Here is a 13,594-nt window from a genome sequence, read left to right on the forward strand (position 1 = left end):
GAAATAACACAATCTCTATTTTCTCCTCTTTCTTACTTTACTCTCTTTATTAACTCACAAAACAACACTGTATAGAATTTCATGCCAGAAACCAAATGTTTTCATCTGTCCCTTAACAATAGAAATTATTTTCATTTTGGGTTGTCCCTTAAAAATAGAAACTTTCTAAGCTTTCTATTTTAAGACGTGGACCCTATGATTTACTAACACCACTTTCACTTCTTTTTCTTTTATCCCGTCTTATTTTATCCATTTTCTCATCTTCCTTCTTTCTTTACCAATTATTTTATTTTATTTTATCAATTGTGCATAAAAATTCTATCTTGTTTCAAAAGTTTCTTTTAAAGACAAAATAGTAGAAGCATTTTTGGCATGATAGGAACATAGAGCAAGCTTGGAAGCAGATAATGAAGAGAGAGGAAACTTAGTGTTACTTTTTTAAATGCTTCTTTTTGCAGACTGAACAGAAATCAGAGATCCCAAATTATTAACAGCTGGAAACAAAGCACAAAACAATGCTTGCAGCTCTGGACACTCAAGATTCTTGTGCCTTAAGCCAGTCTCCAAATGCATGTTACTAAATCTCTGTTTCAAAGAAAAAGGAGAAGAAAACTTGGAGTCATAAATCACATGCAACATCAACTTGCTTCTATCTCCATCACAAAACAACCAATCACACAGAAAAAAATAATCTCTAACAAACAAACAAATAAATGCTCCAATTTTCCAAACAAATAAATGCTCCAATTTTCCCCTGAAATCCCCATCTCACCAAACAAAACAGAACAACCTAAAATAATTTTAAAACTAGTAAATGAGATAGCATATATCCAACCTCCAACAAAACTTATCGGTAGATTCAACCAAGAATTTCTTCATTTACAGCAGGTAGATTAAGATCCACCAAATTTCCGACAAATTTCGGCGCTGGCAAATGCGATCGCTTGTGGCCGCCGAGAGCAGCGGATTTGAAGATTCTAGGGCACATTGAACACTCCCCAACAACTTCTCCCTTCTCTCTCCCCTGAAACGAATTCCTCATCCTCTTGGAATGGCTAGCTTTGTGGCTCCCCAATCCCTGCGACGATTTGAACACCTTCTGGCATTCCTCGCATCTGTGGATTTTTCTACTCGAACAATCGGAATTCCTCCTCCACACATCTCTCGACAGCATAATCAGACACAACGCCACATCACGCTCTTCTTCCATCTCGAGATTGATTCGTCTCTGCCGCTTGAATCTCGAGCTGTTTTTGGATTTGGATTTGGATTTGCCTCCGCCGCCACTGCTGCTCTCGGTGTCGTCGGGGTGGTGCTTGGGGGGGAGAGGGAGGATGGCGTAGTGGGAACGCATGTGAGCGCCTAAGGCCTTTCCGTTTGAGAAGCTCTTGAAACAGAGCTTGCAATCCATGGTGGTGATGGTGATGCTACCTATCAATTGATCATTCAGCGAATCGGAGATCGGAATTGTGTGAAATGCGTGTTGTATGTATGTGAAGATGGGGTGTGTTGTGTTGGACGCCTACTCATGCCCCAGTCGTGCTCCTCTCTCTCTCTCTCGAATTGTGGTTTCTGTTTTTGTAAAAGCTTTTTGAAAGGGAAGGCTAAGAGCATCTCCAATAAGCACGGACGTCAAATAGCCATCAAATAGCCTTCACACTGCCACATCATCAGCACTACAATTCTCCTGCCACATCAGCTTGCCACATCAACTGGACATCAAATAGCCCTCACATAGCCTTCACACTACCTATCCACATCACTAATAACAATTATATAATTTAATTTACACTTGTATCAACATACGGAATTTAATTTACGAGACAAATACGGGAAATTCGAATAATACTATTAAATTTAGAAAGTACATTAATTTTAAAAAAAAAGTACAATAATTTAAAAAAAGTACAAAAATTAAAAAGTACAATTAAACAAGTACAATATTTCTATATGGAAACATAAAACATTCAATGATGTCTCTATAAAAGAGAGACAACCTAGAATGATTTTTGTCCCACATCGAATGTGAAACATAAAACATTCAAGGATGTCTCTATAAAAGAGATACAACCTAGAATGATTTTTGTCCCACATCGAATGTGGAACATAAAACATTCAAGGATATCTCTATAAAAGAGAGACAACCTAGAATGATTTTTGTCCCACATCGAATGTGAAACATAAAACATTCAAGGATGTCTCTATAAAAGAGATACAACCGGGAATGATTTTTGTCCCACATCGAATGTGGAACATAAAACATTCAAGGATGTCTCTATAAAGAGAGACAACCTAGAATGATTTTTGTCCCACATCGAATGTGGAACATAAAACATTCAAGGATGTCTCTATAAAAGAGAGACAACCGGGAATGATTTTTGTCCCACATCGAATGTGCAACATAAAACATTCAAGGATATCTCTATAAAAGAGAGACAACCTAGAATGATTTTTGTCCCACATCGAATGTGGAACATAAAACATTCAAGGATGTCTCTATAAAAGAGATACAACCTAGAATGATTTTTGTCCCACATCGAATGTGGAACATAAAACATTCAAGGATATCTCTATAAAAGAGAGACAACCTAGAATGATTTTTGTCCCACATCGAATGTGGAACATAAAACATTCAAGGATATCTCTATAAAAGAGAGACAACCTAGAATGATTTTTGTCCCACATCGAATGTGAAACATAAAACATTCAAGGATGTCTCTATAAAAGAGATACAACCGGGAATGATTTTTGTCCCACATCGAATGTGGAACATAAAACATTCAAGGATGTCTCTATAAAAGAGAGACAACCTAGAATGATTTTTGTCCCACATCGAATGTGGAACATAAAACATTCAAGGATGTCTCTATAAAAGAGAGACAACCGGGAATGATTTTTGTCCCACATCGAATGTGCAACATAAAACATTCAAGGATATCTCTATAAAAGAGAGACAACCTAGAATGATTTTTGTCCCACATCGAATGTGGAACATAAAACATTCAAGGATGTCTCTATAAAAGAGATACAACCTAGAATGATTTTTGTCCCACATCGAATGTGGAACATAAAACATTCAAGGATATCTCTATAAAAGAGAGACAACCTAGAATGATTTTTGTCCCACATCGAATGTGGAACATAAAACATTCAAGGATATCTCTATAAAAGAGAGACAAGCTAGAATGATTTTTGTCCCACATCGAATGTGGAACATAAAACATTCAAGGATGTCTCTATAAAAGAGAGACAACCGGGAATGATTTTTGTCCCACATCGAATGTGGAACATAAAACATTCAAGGATGTCTCTATAAAAGAGAGACTACCTAGAGTGGTTTTTGTCCCACATCGAATGTGGAACATAAAACATTCAAGGATGTCTCTATAAAAGAGAGACAACCTAGAATGGTTTCATAATTCGCAAGCCCATTAAATATATATGGGCTATTACGAATTTCTTGTATAAATTTATTTGTAAAAATTGTTTTTAAATATTAAAAACAATTTTCATAAATAAATAGTATTTTTAATTTTTTTTTAAATTCGAATTTTTAAAATTCGAATTAAAAAGAAATAAAAAATTGACGCCGGTTTGGCGCCGATCCGGGACGCACAATGGCGCCCGTGAGGATCGGCGTCGGAACCGGCGTCAACGCGGGAATCGGCATGGCGACGCCGATTTTGACGCTGATTTCGCCCACGCCGGTTCCAATGGTTCGGCGTCAAACCGGCGTGGGCGAAAAATCGGCGTCGCGGTGGTGACGCCGGTTATTGGAGATGCTCTAAGCCGTATAGCCCTCTCTATTGACAGCCATTCTTCACCTAAACAAATTGGTCTTTCCTTTTTTACTATACAAAATCAAGATTTATTATACACCCTCGTCCGCCAATAAAAGAAAAATAGTTAAAATTGTTTTAATGTGAAAATGATAAAGTAAGATATTTTTTTTAAGAAATATAATAGCTTCATTTTATGAAGGAAAGTGAATAAAAAAGTTAGTGGGGTGTGGATCCTACTTTTATATATATTTCATGTGTCCTATTAAAAATGATACTTTTTTTTTTATTTTCGGGTTGTTCATTACAGAAAAATGGTTTCTAAAATAGAAGCAACAATATCCAATTTTTTATATGTTCTTTTCATTAATTCACAAAATAACACTACATAAAATCTCATGCTGAAAAATAAACATTTCGTATTTAATGGGATGGAGTTAGTGGAATGTAGAGCCGCTTATTAAAATTAGTAAAAGTAAAATTAAAAATTTGTTGGGGTGCGTCCAAATAAGGACATATAAGACATTTAAGGTTTAAAGAAAGTATAAATGCGACTAATTTTGAGGGATGGGCAAAAATGAAGAATGGACTACTCTCTCCGTCCACAAAAAAATAGGGCACTTTGTGAATGATACGAGTTTTAATATAAAATTGGTAAAGTAAGAGAGAAGGAAAAAAGTAAGAGAAAAGTAATGTTAGTGGAATGTGAGGTCCATATTGTTAGTAAGAGAGAAGGGAAAAAAGTAATAGAGAATTGTTGAAAACTTTCCTTTTTTGAATGTGCCATATTTTTCGTGGACAACAAAAAATGGTAAAATGTGTCATATTTTTCGTGGACGGATGGAGTATTTTTTATGGATGGAAAGAACATTATGTTTTTATATAAGTTATATAGTATGAGCTTTATGTCATCTACAACTAGGGGTGACAAATCAGGGGGGTTGGGTTGTTATTGGGTAAACCTAATAACGACCCAACCCAATAAAGTCTACCAGAACTTGACCTATAAAGGGTTGGGTAGTTACTAGGTCACACTAACAACTCAACCCAATAAGGTCTAACATGCACCTGACTCGAATCAGTTACATATACATTATAATATGGATTGGCACGACACGATAATGACACAAACATGATTTACATTATTAAAATGCGATATTACACTATTAAACATGATTTATACTATTAAACCCCGATATTATTCTATTAAACCTAATTTTGTAACTTAATTTACACGATAAAAATACAATTTACATGATTTAAACCTAATTTACTTGAAACTAGAAAATAAAATTAAAATTTTTTTACAAAAAATAATAAACAATAGTTAAATTATAATACTCCCTCCGTTCAATAAAAATATATGCATTTGAAATGGCATGATAATTAATGATCAGTTGGTAAAGTAAGAGAGATGATGAGAAGGGTAGTTAAAATAGTGTTAGTGTATAGTGAGACCCGCATTATTATTAGTGTTTAATGAGTTGTAGTGGTGGGTCATAGTTAAGCATGCACAAGGGTCATGAACCGCCGGTTCAAGGTTCAAGAAATGCTTGAACCTGAACCGGCCTGCCTAGCTTCCGGCGGTTCCGGTTCCGGTTCAAAAAACCGGCGGTTTACGCGGCGGTTCAAAACCGCCGGTTTTTGGCTTGAACCGCCGGTTCGACGGTTCGTCGACCTTTTTTTTTTTACATTTTTCAACTATTCAATTTTTAATCAAATTACATTACACTTTCAAAGTTGTTTATGTATGAAATGTGAGTAAATAAAATTGAAAAAAATACGACTAAAGTTGCAATTTTATTGAAATTGCATGTTTACAAGTTACAACAATTACAAATCGAAAACATATGCCGGTCTTGAAGTCTTAAACAAAATTTAAATACAAATGAGACTACTAGTCAACAACTAATTACAAATGACAAGAACGACGTTGAAGTTCTTAAACGTATAAGTGTAATATATATATACTCTTAACCGGCGAAGAAGATCTTTCTACATAACTAAATTAAGGACACCTTTAGCAATTCAACTTTAAATGTTGAGTTTCGTCTAACAATCAACAATTATAGTAGAATTGTCAAAAGTTTCCCTCATTTAGTCGTATAGAGAAATATACTTCATCGACTAGAGTATATACAAATACAATTATGTAATTGTATTTGCATATTTTTAAAGTAGGAATTAATGGGAAAAAAAAAGAAATAAAAGAAAAAGGACTTGAGCTCAACTTAAATTTAAAATTTAAGTTGAGGTGCCTACGTATCCCAATTGCTCATTTGCATTAGGGAATCAAAGTCCACGTAGTTCTCTTACCTTACTTACCTATTTGGCTTGGCCGGCGGCGGTTGACGGTTGGCCTAAGCTTCATCCCCGGTGAATTCATCTTGTGATCCCTCTTGACGATCATCCCAATCATTTTCTTGTTCTCGGACGTCAGCTTTGGCCCAATCATCAAGTAACATCACGGCTTCCATATTTTTCGTCGAGAGCTTACTTCTTGATTCATCCAACACGCGCGAGCCAACACTAAAAGCGGACTCGACGGCTACGGTGGAAGCCGGAACAGAAAAAATCTCCTTGGCCATTGAAGCAAGGATGGGAAAATCTTTCTCGTGGGTTCCCCACCAATCGAGGACGCCGATTTGGGCGGGAGGAGTAGGACCTTCATCGCCAAAGGAAAAGAGTGAATCAAAATATAAATCTAATTCACTGACCATACCTGAGGACCTTCCGCCGGTGCTGTAGTTGTATAGGTCGGCTAGTTGGGATTGCGCGTCGGGGTCATCGTAATCGGCTTGAAATGCAAAGCCATAGTTATGTTGTAGAGGATGGGGTCTTCTGACTTGGTGAGTGGTGTTATACTTGGTTTCATATTCGGTATAGAGAGAGCGCAAGTTAAACTCGAGGTTTTGTTGCACCGGTCCGGGAGGTTTATTTGAAAGGTTTCTGAGAGGTCGACTCCAAATTCGTCACTGGTATCGGATTGGATTGCTTGAAGGGGACCAAGATCAATTGAACTCAAATTGTTATAATAAAAATCTAAAATTCTAGAGGTACCTGCTAATTTCCATTTTGGATCCAATACCTTTGCAATCAATAACACGTTATGAATCTCACTGAAATACTTGAGCCATTTTTCAATCATATAATACAAAATGCACATTAACTCGGGAGAAGAGGAAGCATTTTTCATTACAGTTTTAAAACCAAGGGATATGTACATGCAATGCTCCAAAACACGAACAACAGTGCAATAATAAACACCCGACAATTCAACAGTAGCATTTTTAAAATATTTGAACAACTTAAATAAAGCCAAACTGTTATCCCAACAACTATGCGAAAGATATAACTCACGGTAGGGATTAGTTCTATAAAAATCACATAAAGCATCTTTATGTGTCAAAGTAGAATTCAGACAATCATATGTCGAATTCCATCTATGAGACACATCCATAGTAAAATTCGTGTACCTGACATTCTTTTGATGGCAATATTTCTTCCATGCTTTGCCAATAGGTGGCTTTTGATGGATTAATCTAACTACATTTCTAATAGGAGAAACATGCTTTTGCCATAATTCAAGCGCATCCTGTACACATAAATTTAAAATATGGCAAATGCATCTTTGATGAAAATACTTACCTCCAATTACCGGTGTACAAGCCGCAATCAAATCGGCGATACTTGCGGTGTTGGCAGTTGCATTATCAAAACCAATAGAAAATATCTTGTTGCATAACTGAAACTCATTCAACACTTGTATAATCAAAGAAGCAATTTCGGGTGCATTGTGTGGAGTTTCAAATTCTCTAAAGCCAATTAAACGCTTGTTCAAAGTCCAACTATCATCCACAAAGTGAACCGTAATACCCATGTATGAATGACGGTTAAAACAATCCGTCCAAACATCTGAGCAAATGTTCACCCTGTGGCCCAAGTTAACTAAATAACGTGATAATTCTACCTTTTTCTCCAAGCATTGCCGAACGGTAGATCGTTGCACGGTCATTCTACCTATTCTTTTGATTGCTACATTCAAACCACTTTGCATAGTAACCTCAAAACTTTTGTCATAAAAAACATTAAAGGGCAAATGCTTCATAGCCGCCCATCTAGTCATTGTATCATCAAAATTCTTTTTCTCATATTTAAATAGAGGCGTACCTGACGAACCCGAGCCGGCAGGTTGGAAGTTTAGTTGGCTTTGGGTAGAGGTAGTGCCGCATTCTATCGAATGCTTTGTCACCAAATGGCGACGGAGGGTGCCATATCCACCACCGGCGGACCATTTGTACACTTTATCGCAATAGTTGCAGTAAACATGAAACTCCGAAGTCTCTTCTTGAGAGTTCGGATCGTGAGGACTTGGAATCACCACCGGGACCTTCTTGTAGTGTTTGACAAAAATGTCCGATTTCAAAGCTTTTGCCGGGTTAGCGGGTGGAGGGGGAGGCATCTCCTCATTTCCGCCGGTGCTAGAAGGAATACGAGAATGCGATCTATCCTCGTTGTTGTCCAAGTCCAACGATATAGTAACGTCGAACTCCTCATCTTGTTGGGAACGACCTCCCCTACCCTCACCTTGTTGCATTTCAGCAAGTAGCATGGCGTTCCTATGATCTTCTTCCATCTACAAATATTATGTACGTAGAAGTTAAAAGTATGAACGCAAAAAAAAATTATGAAATTTTGAAATATGAATTGGAAAACAAATTTTTCATTACTTACTTGCATGTGTTCAGCTTCCAGTCGGGAAACCTCTTCCATAACATCTTGACGACTAGGAGGTTGAGATTTTGAGAGACGCGAAGTACATTGATCTTGGGCTATTCCCTTGCCCCGATCACCACGTCCCGATCCACCACGAGAAGAAGACATATTGATAAATGAAAGTAGTATGGACTTGGAATGAAATATGTATGAAGTATAAAAGAAGTGGTAAATTATGAGCACAACAACAAATATAGTAGTGAGTAGAAAGTGTAGAATTGAAACGTAAACTTGCGCAATTAGAGAGAATGAGGAGAGAATAGAGAAATGAAGAAAAAATTGGAGTAAGGAAATATGAAGGAGAAGTGGGGTATTTATAGGAGTAAAATTGGATGAAAAAAAAATTTGAAATTTTGAAATCGGCCGAACCGCCGGTTTACCGCCGAAACTGGCGGTTCTAGCCTAAACCGGCGGTTCGTCCACGGTTTGGATCAGAAAACTGGCGGTTTATGACCGGTTTTTCAGGCCTAAACACTGCACCTACGACCTAGCCTCTGAAAAGTCACCGGAACCGGCGAAAACCGGCTGCCAAACCGGTGGTTTCTGACCGAAAACCAGCGGTTTCTGACGAAAACCGCCGGTTAACCTAAACCTTACCTGAACCCCTACGAACCCCTAGCCTACTGTACACTATTTGATTCGTTGAACCAGTGGTTCAAACGGCCGAAACGCCGGTTCACGGTTCAATAAATTGGCGAACCTGAACCGGCCCTTACGACCCGAAAAACCGCCGGACGGTTCAAACCGCCGGTTCCGGGCCCGGTTCCAGTTCATGAACCGGCGGGCCCGAACCGGCGGTTAACCGCCGGTCCGGTTCGGTTTGTGCACGTTTAGTCATAGTGGTATAAGTTGTAAATAAGCTGATATATAGGTTTAAGCTGATATATAAGTTTGAGTTGGGGACAACTTTCCATGAATGAAAATGTCCATATTTTTATGGGACGTGGGAAATGAAAAATGCACATATTTTTATGGGACGGAGAGAATATTCGTTTAGTAAGTTACCTGAACCCAATCCAAAATTATCGTGTTTCCAACGGGTCAAACCAATAGAGACAAAACCCAATAAGACATCACCCAAATCCATTAATTTCGAGGATGTTTGTGTCGGATTATCATGTTGTGTTGAAAATTAATATCCATATCAACAAGACTACAATCCTGTCAGGCTGTCACTATTCATGAGTCTCACATCACTATTGACTCCATTTCTTATTTAAGAAATAACATCTACAATCCACTACTATGTTTTTAATTTTTAGTGAGTCTCACTTATTCATTTTATATTTATTTTTTAATTTAAATTGATTTATTATGTAGTATTCTATTGATATTATTTTTTCAATTTAGTTAAAATACAAAAAATCATAAAATATAATTAAAATTTTAAAATAGATTCATGTACATAATACTTTTATATGTGAACATGATATTAAAAAAAACTAAGAAGAAACAAAAATACGGAGTACAAAATGAAAGAACATAAAAAATGGAATATAAAAAAATTAGAGAATTAGGTTTAAACTGTTACAACCACGCAACAAATGATAATGGGATGGCCGAGGGAACCAAGCGGTAGCCCTTGGTGCACCCCCACAGCCCATGCGGGCAAACGTCGTCGATGGTTGGTGTTGCTCGATTGAGGAAGTGTAATGGGTGCGGCTACTGCACCAGGATGAGCGCAAACCATGAGCATCATCGGGTGAACAATTAATGGATGACACTTAGTGAATGGGAGAAGTGGCCGGTAGCCAGTCTGAGGAAAGCGAAGGGTGCAACCTATGCGGTAGCACGAACACACGACCCACAAATGCTCTCAGCCGGATCTAATCGGGTGATCAAGCGAGAAAGCGAGCGTTGGGTTACCAAGTCCTCTCGTTAATGCCATTGCAGCCGCTCTTAAGAAACGATAGGGAAACGGACACTAGGAAGACATTGAACAAGAATCGTTTGGCCAACTTCAGTGACATGATCAGTTCATGGGTACGACAAACTTAGGCACCACACAAGAGTTGGCCAAGCATCGCTTGTCAGTAGCTCTCGGTGTCTTCAGCACGACGACGCTCAACAAGTCTTGGGAGACACGCTTGATCATTTTCGGCCACATGAACCTCGTCACCCAATGTCTCCTGGTGGATGAGAGATGTGGCTCGGCAGCGGTCAAACTACTTTTAGGATTAAAAACCACTCGCAAGTGTACGAGGCTAAGTTATTGGTGGCAAGTGAAATTATCGTATGCATAAGGACTAGATAGACAGTTACCGTGACTTGATTTCAAACACTATTTACACTACAAAATATTGTTTTTTGGTCTTACTACTTAACTAATTAGAGATACAAACAACTAAAGCCAATAAATCAAGTAAACGGTTTAACAAGTTGGAGAACGTAGGGTTTAGGATCCAGTTAGAACGGGAAAGACATGAGACCTACTCAATTATTGTTGCACCTCTAGGAAAGTCAATAATTTATATTAGGCCCTCTCTTGAGTGCATTCAAACCGTGGATTAACCTATAATATTGGAGTCTTCTCCTAATATGTCAAAGCTAACCCTTAAAATCCTAAGACTCATCCCTCTTGTAGGGATCAGATCATTCAGGGTTCACTAATTACCGGGACCTCTTTGATTACACCGCGTGTCGGAGATGGTCAATCTCCTAGGAACACAGACCAAATACAATCAAAGGCAATCTATACTATACTATCTAACAGTGAGATACAAGTTACAGAACCCTAGCTCTAGTCATAACCCTTGACCGGTCTTGATTCCGAGCTGCTACCGGCTGGAACTTCACTTGCACACTAGGAAGAAGTATTAGTATAACAATAAGTCAGATCTCTATAGATCTAAGTTAAACCCTAAGAAAGTAAAAGAGTCAGAAGATGTGGATCTGGGCTCAGGTTGCATATGCAACTTCACAAAGCCAACGATCTCCCATATCTTCACCAATATGTCAAAACCCTAAACCTTAGGGCACCTCTGATTGCTACTTCGCACCGGCTATCTTCAACACGAAACCGAACAATACACTTCACAACCACCATCGAAGCACTAAGAAGTCACAGATCTCTCAACACACATGAAACTACTCACAGATCTACACCGAAACAATAGATCAGAACTGTAACCATTCGATCACCACTAGATCCACCACATCAACACGGAAGTTGAAGGATCTCACTCGGATCTCACATAAAACAGAGAGAGTGTGACCGGAGGAGATGACCGGAGTCATTTTCAGAAGAGAGTGAGAGAGAGGGAGTTCTAGAGAGAAGGCGGAGGAATATCCAGAAGGAGAGAGAGAGTGTATCAATGAATGAATAAGGAAAAGAAAGGGAGGTGTTGCACTTATCTCAGCAAACCAACACACCCTGAATCTGACGGTCCTCATTCACAATCCTCGTGGAGTGTCACGCGGCAACAATCGGAGGTGTCTAGGTAAGTAATGGGTCAACACCCAGTTGGGCCATCACCAAGGATACGGGCCACATAATTAATTTAGCCCAGCCGAATTAATGCTTAGGCCCAATCCCAATTTGGGTCCGTTTATCTCACACCTCTCACAAGACATTCCTTCTCTTGAATGTAAATTAGCAAGGAGTTATCGGTTAATATATCACGCTCAATCAAAGTATCTCTCGATTATAAGTAATTAGGCAAGAAAACCCAATTGGTAGCTAGACAATTGAATTGTAAAAACTCAAATTAACCAACAAAGCGAGCACAAGAGACAGGCAAACACAAAACATTGATTCAACCCACAAATCCCATTTTAATCTTCACCAAAACCCTAAAGGAAACTTAGCTACTCATAATCAATCTAAAAACATAGAAAACACCCATGGAAATTGAAATAGACATGAATAATTATCTAAAATACACTCCCACGAGTGAATTGAATAGTGCTTGTTGATGTATAGGACTTCTTGGCATGTTAATCTTCTCTCAAAAGTGTGGAATTTGGATCTGGGTGTGTGGGTGAATGAATGGCATCGAAAAACTCGCCAACTCATTTAAATAGTAAATAAATGGATGAAAATTATGAAATGAGCTACAAATCACTAAGATATCCATGTTAAACATCGAATACGACATGAACCATGAGTTCAACAGTGGTACATTTTTATCAACCTTCATATCTAAAACCACAAAGTCAGTAGGAAAAATAAAATCATCTACTTTTGTCAATACATCTTCAATGGTTCCTACTGTCACTTTAGGCAGAGCTATCGGACTATAGTTCGCCCTATAGCCCATCCTATAGCAATTTATGTCATCCACGTCAGCATTCTATAATTCTACCCATTCACCTGCAATGGGACGAACTATAGCCCGCCCTATCTTTTTTAACAACTATTTTGTATTCATTTTAAATTTTTATATTTTTGAATATATAAAATAGCAAAATAAAATATCAAAACAGCACAAATTAAAGCCAAAACCTACATTTACTTAGTTTTAAAAAAAAGTTACAAACATTGGAAAAGAGGAAAAAAAGAAGTGCACTACGGATAATGTGGAAGAGCTGGTCCTGTCCATTCCCAGCTGGCGTTGGAGCTGGTCGATCATTTTCTCGAGTTACGAGGCTGGCGGTTTAAGCTTGCTGTAGCGTTCCACAATGTGTTCCCAGTATGCAACTTTCCTCTGGTTTGGAGTGGACCGGGTCCTCCAATATATCGATCCAACACTTCGTTAGAAGCATGGTCTCGTCGTCATTGTAGTTTTGCCACCCTGGGGCGTATTCGCCATTCTGCTCGACCTCCGGAAACTTCGGGCTTTCACCTTCACCTTTTTCTTTCTGGCCTGGGAAGTAGGGCTCAGCTCCATGTCATTGAGCCCGTACGAATCCGTGGTGAAGTTTGGATCGTACTAGTTTTTCAGATCAAAGTTGGACTAACCAGGTGTATCAAATGATCGGAAATCGTCAGGTTCATGGCCACCAGGCACCACCGCCGTCAAACATTGGCATTCCATCGGGCTATTCGGGTTTGGGACACCGCTGGGATTCATCTTCGAATAATGAGAGAAAATGAGATG

At 38.4% G+C, this 13,594-nt stretch overlaps 1 protein-coding gene across 1 annotated transcript; it reads right to left on the minus strand.

Annotated features, from left to right (window-relative positions):
- Nucleotides 1-454: 454 nt before the first annotated feature.
- LOC121796874 (zinc finger protein ZAT1-like) lies at nt 455-13,567 on the minus strand. Its single transcript, XM_042195645.1, has 4 exons — nt 13,456-13,567; nt 13,218-13,360; nt 753-1,522; nt 455-702 (listed from the first exon to the last, which is right to left on the minus strand). The coding sequence occupies exons 1-3, from the start codon at nt 13,565-13,567 to the stop codon at nt 860-862; spliced, it is 918 nt and encodes a 305-aa protein (XP_042051579.1). The 3' UTR covers nt 455-702; nt 753-859.
- Between the last annotated feature and the right edge of the window lie 27 nt (nt 13,568-13,594).

The sequence above is a fragment of the Salvia splendens genome, chromosome 3 (genome assembly GCF_004379255.2).
Source record: "Salvia splendens isolate huo1 chromosome 3, SspV2, whole genome shotgun sequence".
NCBI lineage: Eukaryota > Viridiplantae > Streptophyta > Magnoliopsida > Lamiales > Lamiaceae > Salvia > Salvia splendens.